Here is a 16,794-nt window from a genome sequence, read left to right as displayed (position 1 = left end):
CTCCCGGGTTCCACGCCATTCTCCTGCCTCAGCCTCCCGAGTAGCTGGGACTACAGGTGCCTGCCACCTTGCCTGGCTAGTGTTTTGTATTTTTCAGTAGAGACGGGGTTTCACCGTGTTCGCCAGGATGGTCTCGATCTCCTGACCTCATGATCCGCCCGTCTCGGCCTCCCAAAGTGCTGGGATTACAGGCTTGAGCCACTGCGCCCGGCCCTGCTTCCCGTTTTTAATGACTAGGAACAAAGCAGTGAATGATGCATGCAGGTTTTATGTGGACACACTTTTCAAATCAGTTGGGTAAATACCTATGAGTGCTTTGGGGTTCCATGGTAGGTGTATATTTAGCTTTGTAAGAAACTGCCAAACTTTCTTACAGAGACTGTATCATTTTGCATTCCCCCGGTAGTGAATGAGAGTCATTGTTGCTCCACATTCCCCCAGGCCCTGCCCTTTCCCTCCAGGCATCTGTGAAACGCACTGTGCACACCCAGCTGCTCTGGCCTGTCCGCCAGCCTCACCTCAGCACAGTTTCCTGCTTATCACTCTGGCTACAGCTCAGTGGCTCTTTCCCCCTGGCCCTCTGTCCCCACCCCCCTCACTGTTCACTGGGTGATATGGTTTGGCTGAGACTGGATAATTTAATTTCATCTTGAATTGTAATCCTCATAGTCCCCACGTGTTGAGGGTGGGCCCTGGTGAGAGGTGATTGGATTGTGGGAGTGGTGTCCCCCATGCCTGCTGCCATGTAAGACGTGCCTGCTTCCCCTTCCACCATGATAGTAAGTTTCCTGAGGCCTCCCCAGCCATGCAGAACTGTGAGTCAATTAAACCTCTTTCCTTTATAAATTACTCAGTCTCAGGTGGCAACTTTATAGCAGAGTGAAAATGGACTAACATACTAGGCCAGCTCCTTGTCTCTCTGCAGATCTGGGCTTGCATGTGAGTACCCAGGAGTCCATTCTCCTCACCCTCTGTTTTTTGTGGGTTGTTGTTGATTTTGTTGTTTTTGAGACAGGGTTTCATTCCATCGCCCAGGCTGGAGTCCAGAAATGCGATCACTGCTCACTGCAGCCTCAACCTTCCAGGGTCAGGCAATCCTCCTGCCTCAGCCTCCCAAGTAGCTGGGATTCTACAAGTGCATGCCACCATGCCCAGCTAATTGTGTGTGTGTGTGTGTATTTTTGTAGAGATGGGTTTTACCATGTTATCCAGGCTGGTCTCGAACTCCTGGGCTCAAGTGATCCTCTTACCTTGGCCTCCCAAATGTGGAGTCTTAATTAGCAAAAAGGAGTCAGGCTAGTGGGACCAAAGCAAAGAGATAAAGCAGATAAGCTGTAAATATGCCTTTCTTCATGGTTCAGGACACACAAACAAAAAGAGAAAGCAGAAGAATTATAGGTCTGTTTTTCCTTATGGCCCAAGACATACAGACCTCCTGAACAAGCAACATACATAACTCTCAAACTTCTGCTTAGCACCAAATGCCTCAATTTATCAAACATCCTGGCTGACAGGAGAGTACAAGTTTGCAAGTTAGTTCCCAAGTTCCAGTCTATAAAATCCTCAGCAAGCATTTGTCTCCTGGCAGTCAGCTTCTCTCTTGCAGGCTGCCTGTTGCCTTACACAACGTATTTTCCTACTTTCTTTAATACATCTGCCTTTCTCTACCTACAGCTGTCTTGGTAGTGTCTTTTACCTCCACGCCACCAGCCCAGATAGTCATTGTCCCCCGGTGACACTTGGGTGGCCTATACAGGGACTCTCTCTCCTATTGGAAAACTCTCTTCCCTCTCTCTTTTCCTTTCCCAACTCAGGACCCTTAGTGGACAAAGTCTAAACACAGAGGCAATTCCAGGTCTTTGGTCAGAGTGACACTCTGGTGAGACTGAAAGGTGTTTATGTGGAAGCATCTAACCACCACTGCCCACTCAGGTGAGAGACCTAAGTTTTTTTTTTTTTTTGGCAGTCTTTCAGAGGCGGGCTTCTAGTATCTCTCTGGCAACTGACAGTAACTGGCTGGGGCTATTCAATACCCAGTGTTCCCTGAAAGCCAAAGAGTGAACAGGGCTAGTGACACCACCTGTTAAGAGAGAAAGGCTCTCTCCCATCCATTCTGGCTAAAAGTCCCTAACCACTATGTGTGACGTGACTGACAGCAGAATAGATTTTTAAATCAACTTTCTTAAAGCATAATTGATGTACTACGAAATTCACGTATTATATTGTAGAGTTTAATGAGATTTGACGTTAAGTATGTGCCAACGTAACCATCACTACAATCCAGGTATATAATATTTCCACCACTTGAGAAGGTTCCCTTGTGCTTTCTCCAGTCCATCATGGCCCACTCCAACCTCACCATCCACTGGAAGGAAAAAAAAAAGGAAGGAAGGAAAGAAAAAAACAGAAATATGGTCCCAGAGAAGTATTGATCTGCTTTAGATGTCTTTTTTTGTTTTTGAGCTGGGGGACGGAGTTTCACTCTGTCGCCCAGGCTAGAGTGCAGTGGCGTGTTCTCAGCTCACTGCAACCTCTGCCGCCTGGGTTCAAGTGATTCTCCTGCCTCAGCCTCCTGAGTAGCTGGGATTACAGGTACCTGCCACCATGCCCAGCTAATTTTGTATTTTTAGTAGAGACAGGGTCTCACCATCTTGGCCAAGCTGGTCTTGAACTCCTGACCTCGTAATCCACCTGCCTCTGCCTCCCAAAGTGGTGGGATTACAGGTGAGCCACCATGCCCGACCTAGATGTCTTTTTTGGATTTTCACACAAGTTGAATAGTAAGGCAAGTATATTTTGGGATCTGACTTCTCTTAGCATAATGTTTTAGAGATTCATCCATGTTGATAAGCAATAATAATAATTATTTTTTCCCTCTGAGTAGTAGTACATTGTAAAGATATAACTCAATTTATTGACCTGTTCAGACATTTAGATAGCTTTAAATTTTTTACTGTTATGAATAAAGCTGCTAGCATTCCTATGTAAGCTTTTATATGGACATATGCTTTCATTTTTTTTTTTTTTCCCAGTAACAACCTAGGAGTGCAATTTCTAGGCTGTTTGGTAAATATATATTTGATTTATAAGAAATTGCCAGCTAGGCATGGTGGCTCACCACTGTAATCCCAGTACTTTGGGAAGGCAAGTTGAGAGGATTGCTTGAGGCCAGGAGTTTGAGACCAGCCTAGGCAACATAGTGAGACCCTCTCTCTACAAAAAAAAAAAAAAAAAAAAGTGTTTTAATTAGCTGGGCATGACGGTGCGTCCCTGTAGTCCTAGCTACGCAGGACGCTGAGGCAGGGGGATTACTTGAGCCCAGGAGTTTGAGGTTATAGTTAGCTATGATTGCACTATTGCACTCTAGCCTGGGTGACAAAGTGAGACTCTGGGGTACAACACATCAGAAATACCAACGTGATTCAGGGTGGAGGTTCTGGGTCATGCACTATCAGCTGACCTAGAGACTGTGATTAACCACATGGACAATCAATCATGGATACGTAAAGCAGCCTCAATGAACACTCTGGGTTCCCAGGCCTGGGTGAACTTCCCTAGCTGGCAATACTCTGTGCATACTGTCGCACACTGATGCCAGCAGAGTAATGCTTTCTGACTTCAGAGACAGGACAACAGCTGTGTTTGGTACTTCTCCTGGGCTCTGCCCTCTCCTCTTCCTTTGGCTGATTTTGATCTTTAACATTTCCCTGTCATTAACTGTAACCATTGAGTTCTGTGAGTTCTTCTAGCAAATTATCTAACCTGAGGGTTGGTTTTAGGAATCCTCCAGGCTTACAAGTACTCGCCTTCCATTCACTCTGACTTCTACCAACCAGTCCCTTTTTACCTTCCAGATGCCAACCGTGGCAGGGTGGAGTGGGGGGCGGGAATAAAGAGAGTTGCTTAGCAACATGGAAATGGGAGAAGCCATAAGGCTTCCCAGTGTTGATGCGATCTTCCCTATTTCTGGGCCTCTTCCACCTTTCATCCCAGAGGTAACTGGTGCTATGAATTCTGAAATGTAAATAGGGTTATTAGTTTCTCCATTGATTTAGAATTGGGGTTTCCTGGGTCTACCAAGTTACTTAACACCATCTATCTGCTTTCCAACTCCCCAAATTCTGGTTGTTTCCTCTATTTTCTCCAACTTGTGGGTTTCTGTGTGAATGCATCTGTTGTAGCAGCCATAGGGATGCATCATTCAGATCTCCCTTCAAAGTTATCTGATGTGAGGAGTATAGTTGGTACTTTCAGATCCATCAAGGCATTTCTGCAAAGGCCACGCTCCCCTTGGTCTCCTCCCAGACACTGACTTGAGGAAGTCGGAGGAACAAAGCCAGGCTATTTCTGCCCAATTCTGAACTCTACTAAAAGGAATCCTTGCCTGGGAACTCTCCATTGGCCTGACCGACTTTGTCTTAGAGTTGTGCTGCAGTCTGAGTTTCTGCTAATCAATCTTCGTTTTCTCTTGTTACAGGTGTCAGACCCACACTGGAGTCTGAAGGCTCTCTCGACCTATGCCTGCTCCATCTCTGGTTTATCCTCCAGTTGTGTTTCCTCTAATAAATTCTTGCACATCTAACTTTGTCATGTCATCTGCTTCTTTGGGGACTCAAATTATCACCCAGAATTTTGGGAAGAAGTTTTATTAGATATCTAGTCCACTGTCTTAATACAGAAACCACCGTGAAGTTTTTATGTTCTTCAAAGATTACACATTTCCAGTTTCATCTATCTGTGGGAGAATGAATTACTTTCAACACATTTATATCTGAGTTTGTTTATTGTTCTGATTTACTGAAACTTAAAGTATTCCATCAAATTATCCAGGAAAATCCAGGTGGCAGAAATATATATGTCCATTTCATCAAGAGGTCTCAAATAAATTTTAAAAGGCCAGAAAATGATATATATACTATGCCATTTAAATCACTTCTACCTTCTATACTGAGGAACTCAAGTATAGAAATAAACTGTGGTGCTGAGGTAACACTGTAACCTGCTCCCAACATGACTGCATAGGTGTCTAAGGTTAAGTGTGAAGATTACTGTGAGGTCTCAAGTTACTTAACTAACCAATCCCATTTGTATTTCAATCCAAGCAGCATATTTTACATGCACCTGAAGGAAACATCTTCAGTGTGTTCATGTGTGTGTCTATGTGCACGTATGTGCGGGGGATGGGTGTAATCAGGGAAAGGGTGACTGAACATTGATAAGTGCATGCTAGAAGTCTGCTGTTGTTGGTAATACAGAAACATACACAGTCTTCATATTCAAAGTCTTCACGGGGATGTCTTCTGTAATTTCTAGAATGGAAAGAAAAAGTTGAAAAAAAAATCAGTATTTTACCTATTGGGGGTGAATATTTAAAAAAATGTTAACTGCTGTGTAGTAAGGAATTTGGCCTTAAACTAAGAGTTCTGCCCTTTGCCCCAGCTCCTGAGTGGAACCTCTAAATCCTTGGAATTTCTTAGTAGGAGTCTTTGTTTCTCATGGTGGGCACGTTCACCAAACCTGACAGCTGTTGCTAATGAGGTGATTCAGGGTAGTGCTGACCACGACAGAAAGACCAAGTATACGATTTAGGATGGGGACTTTGGGTCGCATGGTATTATCAGCTGAGAAAGACAGCAATCATGTCTACAGAATGAAACCTCGACAGAAACTGACACCAAGGCTCAAGTGAGCTTCCCTGGTTGGTCATATAGTCTCTGTGTTGTCAGATATAAGGGACGGGAGAAAGAAACATTATCCATGACTCCAGGGGTATCTCTCTCTCGCTCTCACTGATTCTGATGTGTATCCTTTCCCTACCCTAATTCAAACCATGAGTGTAATACCTTTCAGTGAGTCTGAGTCCTCCTAGCAGGTTACTGAACCTGAGAGTGGTTTAGGAAAATCCCTGGAACCTGCAGTTGGTGCCAGCAGTGATGGGGGTCTGATGTGGATCCTTTACTGAGTTCATAGAACCCTAACTCTGTGCAGGTGGAGTTAGATTTTGGACAGACTCCTGGAGCCTTCTGGAGGACTATGCCATCACTTCACAGTCTGGCTAACTCTGCGTACTGCCAAGATGGTTATTTTTCTTCATAAACAGATACTTCCTATGTCTACAAAAAAAGCCCAGCTGTGCCAACTCAGTATCCCAGATATGTGGTTTCAAAATATGATTCTCTATAATTTGAAGAACAGCTATTTTCTATGTCTGGAGAAGTTAAGAGTACATAATAAGCCTAGACATGTTTGCTATGTGACAAAGCAAGAATTTATCAAAGACAAAGGATCGTGTTAAAGAATACAGGATCCAATATGGCCAATAAGGAAAACTCTGAGCATCCACAAATATAACCCAAATGCAATTGATTAAAACACAGTGAATATACCACTCAAAAAGAAAACAAAGAAAAAAGAAAATTTAAAGTTATCTGCCGGGCCGGGCGCGGTGGCTCAAGCCTGTAATCCCAGCACTTTGGGAGGCCGAGACGGGCGGATCATGAGGTCAGGAGATCGAGACCATCCTGGCGAACACGGTGAAACCCCGTCTCTACTAAAAAATACAAAAAAACTAGCCGGGTGAGGTGGCTGGCGCCTGTAGTCCCAGCGACTCAGGAGGCTGAGGCAGGAGAATGCCGTAAACCCGGGAGGCGGAGCTTGCAGTGAGCTGAGATCCGGCCACTGCACTCCAGCCTGGGGGACAGAGCGAGACTCCGTCTCAAAAAAAAAAAAAATAATAATAATAATAAAGTTATCTGCCTACTGTGGAGCATTTTTTTTCTAGTCAGATCTGAATTTAAAGCAAACAGATGAGCTTTCTTTAAAAATAGCTCTGGTCCTACCTAGCAGGCAATCCCAGATGTGAGAACACTCTCAAAGCTACTTCCTTAATAGATAATCACAGGACCTGGAGATGATGTTTAGAGTTTAGTGGAGCAAGAAGACATTTAAGAGTTTCTAAACTGGTCAACATTTTGTGGCTCTTCTAATTTATCAAGTTACTGATACTTTATGAAAGACAATTCTGAGAGAAAAGGCATAATGAAAATGAAGCTACAGATACTAGATTGGAAAGATACTGAATTAGAAAAAGTTCCATCTTTGTGGTAATCTTAGGTAAATCACTAAGCCTTTAAAAGCTCTCACCTACTAAACTTTTGCCTAGCTAACATCACAGAGTAAAGAGAATACAGAGAGGCAGCAGAGAATACAGAAAGGTCATGGGAATTGCAGGTAGTATTATAAATACATAATTCACACAGACACGATTCTATCCCTGACCAGCTTCAATCATGCCATTGCATTTACTTGCAAGAATAAGTGAGAGATAAATGTCATCTTCAGCTCCACTGCACAGCAGTACTCGGTGACCAATGGATTTGAGAGATAAGAAAAGAGTTATGAATTATCTCTAAAGTTTTATATAAGCTTATCAAAATAGAAAGCTACATTATTAGAAGATCTTTACTACCATACCACAATGAAAGAGCCAAGTGTGTTCGAGGGAGAGTGAAAAAAGCCTTTGATAGAGTGAAAGACTCATGGACAGAATCAGCAAGACAGGAAAGGACAGAATATCAGAGCAGGAAGGATCTTGTGTGGAAGGGAAGATTCTGAAGCCTAAGAGAATACGGAGCTTTGGGGGCTCTAAGCGAAGGAACAAAATCGAGGCAGGAATGTTCATGAAGACAGCTCCGGTGGAAGAGTACAGCCTGCAGACTGGTGACTTTGATGGACGATGAGGTCCGAAACTAGATGAGAGGGAAAACGACCAAGGAGAGTCACTGAAAATAAACCCAGGGAGCGAAGGAGGAACCGAGGAACCCAAGAAGAAACAGAGCTTTAGTATTTAACATTATGACAGAAAATTTACAAGTATGATATGCAACTAAATTTAAAAAAAAATAGCTGCACAGGAAGAAAATGGGAGAATTCCACAGGCCAAAAATAATGACTCCCATGGGGTCTGGTGGCTTAATCCTTTTGGCACTAAAGAGCTAGGAAAGCAGGGAAAGAAAAGCCTCCGGTATACACAAACGGGGAAGTCCAACAAATCTCTGCTGAAGAAACTGGAACTTCAAATAAGAAACCCATAGCAAAAGGGTCAATCTGAGTAAGTTCCTTCACCACAAGAGAAAAAGTGGAGAGAATGTAATTGGTTAATAATGGCCTTTCAAAGATATGCCCAGGTTCTAAATTCCCAGGAGCTGTGAATGCAACTTTATTTGGAAAAAGAGGAAACAGAAGAGAAGGAAGCAACGTGACCACGGAGTCAGAGACTGAAGTGATGTGGCCACAATGTAAGGGATGCCTGGAGCCACCAGAAGCTAGAAGAATAAGGAATTCTCCCACAGAGACTTCAGAGAGACTGGGGCCTTTCTGACAGCCTAATTTCAGTGTCTGGCCTCCAAGGCTGTGAGAAAAGAAACCTGCTGACTTGAGCCATCCCATTTGTGGGAATCTGTTGCAGCAGCCACAGACACCAATACAGAGAGAACCACCTCACCTAGCTTTGTTTTGGAGTAGGGATATACAGATCCTGTCTCCATCAGAACTCCTGGCCTTTGTGTACAACTGGGAAAGTCATAGCTTTTTTTTTTTTTTTTTGGAGACAGAGTTTAACTCTCGTTGTCCAGGCTGGAGTGCAGTGGCCAGGCTGGTCTTGAACTCCGCCCACCTCAGCCTCCCAAAGTGCTGGGATTACAGGAGTGAACCACCACGCCTACCCAGTCAGTCACAGCGTTCTTAACATTCTCCCTATGGTCCAAAATAATTGAGTTTAAAGTGGGTCTGGGTTGACAGTGTCTCCAAGGAACCAGACATATGCTTCTTGAAACTGGACTTCAACAGTAACATAAGAGAACAAGCAAAGCAGATGGGCAATGTAAACAGAAAGATGGAAACTCTAAGAAAGAACAGAATGTGCTGGGTGTGGGGGGTCACGCCTGTAATCCCAGCACTTTGGGAAGCCAGGGGTTCGAGACCAGCCTGGCCAACATGGTGAAACCCTGTCTCTACTAAAATTACAAAAATTGGCTGTGCATGGTGGCACATGCCTGTAATTTCAGCTACTTGGGAGGCTGAAGCAGGAGAATCACTTGAACCCAGGAGGTAGAGGTTACAATGAGCTGGGATCGTGCCACTGCACTCCAGCCTGGGCAACAAGAGTAAAACTCTTGTGTCAAAAAAAAAAAAAAAAAAAAGAATAGAATGAAAATGGTAGAAATCAGGAGGCAGGGTGTGGTGGTTCATGCTTGTAATCCCAACACTTTGGGAGGCCAAGGTGGAGGATCACTTAAAGCCAGGAGTTCAAGAACGACCAGCCTGAACCTTATAGAGAGACCCTGTCCCTACAAAAAATTTTTAAAATTAGCTGGGCATGGTGGCACGTGCCTGTAGTCCTACTAGGGAGGCTGAGGTGGGAGGATTGCTGGAGCCCAGGAGTTTGAGACTGCAGTGAGCTGTGATTGAGCCACTGCACTCCAGCCTGCATGACAGAACAAGACCAAGTCTAAAAAAAAAAAAAAAATTCAAAACACTGTAACAGAAATAAAGACTGCCTTATACCAAAAAATGTACACCTAGGGAAATCATAGTTAAACTGCAGAAAGTAAAAGACAAGGGAAAATCTTCCAGGAAGCAGAGAAAAGACGCACCTTACCTGCAGAAGAACAAGGATAAGATAAAAAAGCCAAAATTATCCAGAATGTAGTATATAAGGACAAAAGGAGGGGAAATAGGAAAAGAGAATAAGAGGCAGGATAGAGTTAGAAAGTCCATCTAAAACATGTCTAAACAAGGTGTTAGAAGGAGAGAATACCAGAGAGAATGAGTAAGAGGTAAGTTGGACAAGATGTCTGGCAATTTTCCACAAGTGCCAAAAGACACAAATACTGATGCAGAAAGCCCAATAAATCCCAGGCTATCAGGTGTTACAAATAAAAGGATGGGATGGTAAAAGTTTTGAGTTGAGATGTCAAGAATGGGTATAAACAGAAAAAAGCAGATCCCACAAAGGGAAGCTGTCAGGGGAAGTGATTGCAGTGGCAGCAATATTAAAGTGAAGACGTTTGATGTGTAGCAGGATTACAGAACGAAACTCAGAGGGCAGGGTGAGGATCTCAACAGAGAAGCTGACAGAGCAGCCACAGAAGCTGAAATCTCCGAAGTGAATAGTGCTAAGTGGGAAAACGGGAGGAGGAGAAAATACGCTGCCTGACACCAGCAAGTGCAAGTCGTCATCCTTAATTTCTATTTTCTAGATAATAGAACGTGGAATATGTCAACTGACGACCTAGCTTTTCACAGTTATGTGTCTCAAGGAGAAAACGCAGGTAAGCATGTTTTGTAAACTGTAAAGGGAGGTATAACGTCCGCTGTAAATTTCCTTCGGGCTATTTTACAACCCTGTGATAATTTTGACTTTCGGGAAAAAGAACAGTTTTAGGGTCAGCAAATAGGCTAATTTACCTAGAAGCATGTATTTTTAATAACATACCAATGTAGTTTTTAGATTTAGCAAAAAGTAATTATCCTTTTAATTGCTATTTAAAAATTATATTATTGACTGGGCGCCACGGCTCACGCCTATAACCCCAGCACTTTGGGAGGCCGAGGCGAGCGGATCACCTGAGGTCAGGAGTTTGAGACCAGCCTGGCCAACATGGTGAAACTCCATCTCTACTAAAAATACAAAAATGAGCCCGGCGTGGTGGCAGGTGCCTGTATTCCCAGCTACTCGGGAGGCTGAGGCAGGAGAATCCCTGTTGCTGGGTTGAAGCCCTGGGCCTGAACCCAGGAGGTGGAGGTTGTAGTAAGCCAAGATTGTGCCATTGCACTCCTGGGAGACAAAGACAAAGTGAGACTTAGTCTCAAAAAAAAAAAAAAAAAAAAAAAAAGGGAAAGGAAAGAAAATTATATTATGGTAAATTTCTGGGGAAAGAATAACAAAACAGGATTACAATAGTACTGTCTTACACGTGTATGCTACAAATGGTTAATGGCATCAAAATCTACTTTCAACAAAAATAAAAAACTTACAGTCCATAATCTCCTTACCTTGCGTTTGGGTCTCATTCAGAAACAGCTTTAGCTTCCTGCTCCGAAGGCCAAACACCTTGGCTGCTTCATACAGAAGACCCTGGTGGGTGAGTCCATTCTGCCCAAGTGGGTTTTCAAGCAGGAGAGTGCCCACTGTCCCCATTAAACACTCTAAGGAAGAACGAACAAACTGGATTAAATCTCGAGAGTTCGCCCTCCATCTCCAAAAGAGATGGCCACTGCGGACAGCTCTAACAGGCAGTGCTGAGGCCAGCAGCGGGTCCAGGAGGATGAGTGCGACCGCTGGAGATGCAGTCCATGCAGACACAGCTCTGAACATTTCATAGAGGTGAAGGGGAAGGGGAAAAAGAAAAACAAAAACAAAACTTAGATAAAAGCCCAGCAGCTTGGGGGCAGATACTCAGTACACAGTCAAGTGAGGAGCCCGAAGACTTCAGTACAAATGTGCACAATGAGGATCCTAAAATATCAGGAAAGTATACAAGTTTTCAGAACATTTTCCCCAGAAAAGAAAGTAAAATTAGAGATTAAAATGTTTTGGCACTCAAACAATTTAGTTATAATTTTTACCTTAACCAATTTTTTCATTTCCTAACCATGCCGGATGGATGAGAGTCTCCATAACACACCAAAAGAAAAGCCTGTGGTTGCTCCCCAAAGCAGCGGGGAAGCCCACACTTTAAAGCAATACTTTGAAGCCGACTAGAAATATATACATATTTGAATATTAAAGACAACCTCAATGCCCAGCACCCCACAATCTGCCTGCTGTGGGGTGGCACATACCTTGTGGCTCTGCATTCAGGAGCTGTAGGTTGATATACTGACAAAGAAGAGTACTAGAACTGCTGATCAGAGAGGGAGCCGATCCCGCAGTCACACACAGTGTTTTTCCACTAAGACTCAGTAAGTCGGTTTCGTTTTGTATTTCTAAAAATAACAACAACAATTCTTTCAGGGTTAACGAACAGTTCAAAACTGAAGTCATTCAATTTTTCCTATTTAACTATCATGTATCTTTTTACAACAATGCTTTCCAGTTAATTTGTTTATCAAAAGACATTGCCTTTTCTATAAAACCAGCCTTTAATGACATGCAAAGGTAGGAAATCTTAATGTTGTAAAATAAACATCATAATATTCATAATCTGAAATATAGGGCAAATTGTTTTCTCTATTTTAGTATTTTCTCTGTATAATACAGCTCCTCTTAAAATTTCCTCCTATATCAGAATCTCAAGCTTACATTAAAAAATGCTAATTAGACAGAAGAAACAGATGTGAAAAAAAGCATGATACACAGAACATATGCAGCGTAATGTCATTTAGAGAACATTAAATGTTGCTTGGGGATGCATGCACAGGCAGTTGACTGCTAATGGTTGTGATACAGGACAGGCCCACAGGGCAGCCTCCAAATATTGAGTGGAAATGGCAGGTATGAGACTAGGCTGGGGCACTGGCTCAGAGGAACCTGCTGCACCAGTGGCTAGATGCTCATTCTCAGCCTAGGCCCACATGGTCTCTTCTCTCAACCACAGGTGTGGCCTTATAAGAAGTCTTCCAGGACTGGCTGGCAGAGAAAGAAAACATTTTAGGGCTTGCTGCGTAGGGCTTTACTGCACAATACGCTGCACCATCCAAAGTAGACAATTACAGTCTTACGGCCCTGTTCTGACTGTGGGTAGCCCTGAAGAATAGTGATGGGTGGAAATCCTCCCAATGGGCACAACTTCATTCAGTGCAGCTGGCTGGTCATTTTGCTCGGAGAAAGACCTTGGAGTAGATCTACACTGATTCATGGACACTGGCCAATAGCTGGACTAAATGAGAACAGCCAGGGACTCAAAGAACAGAATTAGAAAACTGGTGACAAGGAAGTTAGGGCAAGAGGTATGTGGACAGATCTCTTCAAATGGGCAGACTGAATGAGAATTTAAAAATGGGTGGGGCTGGGCACAGTGGCTCACACCTGTAATCCCAGCACTCTGGAAGGCAGAAAGGGGAGGACTGCTTGAGGCCAGAAGATTGAGACCAGCCTGGGCAACACAGCAAGACCTCCTCTCTACAAAAAAGAAAGGAAGTAGCCAGGCTTGGTGGCATGTATCTGTACTCCCAGCTACTTTGGAGGCTGAGGTGGGAGGACCGCTCGAGCCCAGAAGTTTGAGGTTACATTAAGCTATGACTGAGCCACTGTACTCCAGCCTGGGTGATAGAGTGAGACCCTGTCTCCAAAAAATAAAAAAAAAAAATTCAGTGGACATGACCTACTCTGCTGCCAGCCACTTCTGCCCTTGCCCAATGGATGGATGAACAAAGGGGCCACCCAGGCACGGGCTCCGCAACATTACTTCCATCCCCTAGGGTTGATTTTGCTACAGTTGCTACTGTGTATCCCAACTACCAACAGTGGGGACCATTACTTGAGCTTTCAATATCGTGTTATTGCCAGGAAAGATGAGCCAGACTCTCGATGACAGCTTGGTTATACCGCACTGTTTCCATTACGGGAAAAGGCAGTGATTTGGTCTTACTGGAACACACTCCTTTTGGACATGGATTTGCCACTGTCACCCATAATGCTTCTGTCAAACCCACCATCCATGGACGCAGAGAATGTCTTATTCACCAACATAGCACTCCACATAGCATTGCTTCTGACCAGAGAACTCATTTTTCAGCAAATGAAGTGTGACATTACATGTTAATACATATCAGCCAATTCTTATTTTTCCACTCTCCTATTTCCTTACCATATAACATGAAATATTTTAACAGGTTAACCTTGTATCTCAGTAAAGTTAAAGAACAGCAAAAAGGGGAGGTATGGCTCAGCTAGAAGAGAAATCATCATCACCCAAAGAAGGATAAGGTAACTTTCTATCTTGTTTTGGGTAATGAAGTTAGCATCTTTGAAGCAGTACAAGAAAGAGTTGAAAGTGTGATTTTTAATCTACTAGGGTCTTTATTTGGAAGTTAAATATGGTTTAAAGAGCCATGTATACATGTCAAGATCACAATGAGGTAAACTATGGTGGTTTCATTCTGTGTCAATGCAGCTAAGCTAAAACTATTTCCCAGGTTCTCTGGCTGACCTGGTTCTGGGTAATGGCTTGATCACAGAGAAATCTACACAGGATTTAGAAGGTAAAAGTTTAGTAGCAGTCATTATGCTAAACAGGCTAACACGGGGCCCGTGCCCCTGGTTTTCTCAGGTTGCTGTGGATCTGCCGACTTGTTCAGTGGGACAGTGAACAGCCCACGCTCCTGCCTCTGCTCTTCCAACTTCCAGGCCAGGAATGTGTGCAACTCTCTGGAGAAGTATACCAGCAGTTTCTTCTGCAAGACACCTGTCAGTGTCAGATGCAGTCAGAGAGATGTGCACTCCAGCCTGTTTTTGCTTTTCTCTACTTCTCATCCTATAGTGACTTTAGGCAGAGATCCAGCTTTCCACTGACTTACACACCACCTTGGTGGAACCCGGTTAGAGATTCTTCTCAGACCTCTAACTTGCTACCTTCTTGTAGACCTTTACTTGGTTTCTCCCACATTGCTTTTGCTTCTCCTACCCAACCTTTAATGGATACAATAGCAAACAGTTTTCCAGTGGTTCCAACAATTCATAAGCCAGCAGTGAATGAGGGTTTCTATATCCCTGACAACATTTAAGTCTGTCAGATTCTTCTAGTTTTTGCCAATCTGGTGGCAGTTAATAGCACCACACTGTGGTACTATCTTGAAAGTTCCTGATTACCATTAAGATGCACCCGTTGTTCCTTAGTCGGCCGTTTGCATTTCTTCTTTTAAGTTATTTAAAAGTTTCTGAAAATGAGCATTCAGATTCATAAAATGAGTATTAGTTTTCTGAGGCTGCCATAGTAAAGTTCCACAAACTGCAGGGGGCTAGGGAATAAAAATAAAAGAAATTTACTGTCTCAAAGTTCTGGAGGTCAGAAGTCTGAAATTAAAGTGTTGGCAGATGTGCTCCCTCTGAAACCTGCAGGTGAATCCGTTTTTGCTTCTTCCTAGCTTCTGGAAGCTCCTGGCAATCTTGGTTGTTTCTTGGCTTGCAGCTGTGTGTAACTCCAATCTCTGCCTTTGTCACCACATAGCATTTTCTCTGTGTGTCTCTACATCTTCACATGGCCACCTTCTTATAAGGACAACAGTCATACTGGATTAGGGGCCCACGCTACTCCAGTATGACCTCATCCTAACTAGTTACATCTACGATAATCCTATTTCCAAAGGTCACATTTAGGACATACCTTTTTTTTTTTTTTTTCCAGAGGTCACATTCAATACGTAATAGTGGGAGAATGCATCTGTAATTCTTTTTTTTTTTTTTTGAGATGGGAGTCTTGCTCTGTCACCCAGGCTGGAGTGCGGTGGCCAGATCTCAGCTCACTGCAAGCTCTGCCTCCCGGGTTTACGCCATTCTCCTGCCTCAGCCTCCCGAGTAGCTGGGACTACAGGCGCCAGCCACCTCACCCGGCTAGCTTTTTGTATTTTTTTAGTAGAGACGGGGTTTCACCGTGTTAGCCAGGATGGTCTCGAACTCCTGACCTCGTGATCCTCCCGTCTCGGCCTCCCAAAGTGCTGGGATTACAGGCTTGAGCCACTGCGCCCAGCGCATCTGTAATTCTTTAAAAAATTTTCAGGTTTGCTTTATTGAGAATCCAGATTTAGTGAGATCCAGGCATTGTGTTTAATGAAGTTAAAACTCACGGTTGGGTGTGGTAGCTCACACCTGGAATCCCAGCACTTTGGGAGGCCAAGGCAGGGGGATTGCTTAAGGCCCTGGGTTCAAGACCAGACTGGGCAATACAGTGACTCGGTCTCTCCAAAAAAAATTAAATAAAATTAGCCAAGCATGGTGGTGCATGCCTATAGTTCCAGTTACTTGGGAGGTCAAGGCAGGAGAATTACTTGAGCCCAGGAGGTGGAGGCTGCAGTGAGCCATGACTGCATCACTGTACTCCAGCATGGGTGACAGAGTGAGACCCTGTCTCAAAAACAAAAACAACCTCACAAGGGAGGACTCTGAAGGCTGAAGTCCACCAGCTGGCTAACAGGTGACAGGGAAGGATTAGAATCATTAAGCCCAGGGTTTTCAGTCACATCATACAATGAGGAGGCATGAACAGACACTGCAGGCAGGCACTGCTGAAGAGTTGGGCCCTGACTCAAGAGTTAGGAAAAATGCAAAAGTTATATAGTACAACTGACAGCAAATTAAGACCTTCACCAATCCATCTCAAGTCCAAGGCCACAGGCTCCTCTCACTTTCCACATACCTGTTTCATCATGGAAGACAGCCAGCTCTGTATTTTTCACACCAAAAATGCTAGTGACAACACTCTTCAGCTTTAAAAGGTCCAACCTATTATCACCTTTTGGATTTTCCAGGAGCAATACTCCACCTAAAAAGTCACAAAAATGACACCTCAATCAGACAAATAAAACTGAAAAGAAAATGTTAAATTTGGAGGAAAAGGGATACAAAGGGGTTCCTTTGTATTTTCCTTTTCCCCCAACTATACACTATATACATATGTATATATTGCTTATTATATCTATAAAAGCATACCGAGGATGGAGATATATATCTATGTATGTATAGTGTATATATTGCATATATACTCTATAGCATATATATACACTATACACACATAGATATGTATCTCCATCCTTGGCATGTGTTTTGGCAATCCTTGGTAGATATGGTCCAGGCAT

The 16,794-nt window shown here is 43.6% G+C and overlaps 1 protein-coding gene across 1 annotated transcript in view; it reads right to left on the bottom strand.

Annotated features, from left to right (window-relative positions):
• Positions 1-4,764: 4,764 nt before the first annotated feature.
• Positions 4,765-16,794, bottom strand: part of IARS1 (isoleucyl-tRNA synthetase 1) — a 76,643-nt gene continuing 64,613 nt past the window's right edge. Inside the window, exons 31-34 of the mRNA XM_026449425.1 lie at positions 16,356-16,481; positions 11,845-11,988; positions 11,056-11,208; positions 4,765-5,309 (exon numbers count right to left, since the gene is read on the bottom strand). Coding sequence (XP_026305210.1) covers positions 5,227-5,309; positions 11,056-11,208; positions 11,845-11,988; positions 16,356-16,481 — 506 coding nt within the window. The 3' untranslated portion in view covers positions 4,765-5,226. The remainder of the gene's footprint in view (positions 5,310-11,055; positions 11,209-11,844; positions 11,989-16,355; positions 16,482-16,794) is intronic.

Source organism: Piliocolobus tephrosceles, chromosome 14 (genome assembly GCF_002776525.5).
Source record: "Piliocolobus tephrosceles isolate RC106 chromosome 14, ASM277652v3, whole genome shotgun sequence".
Taxonomy (NCBI): domain Eukaryota; kingdom Metazoa; phylum Chordata; class Mammalia; order Primates; family Cercopithecidae; genus Piliocolobus; species Piliocolobus tephrosceles.
Note: the sequence above shows the minus strand (reverse complement) of the source record. Positions and strands in the feature narration are given on the sequence as shown.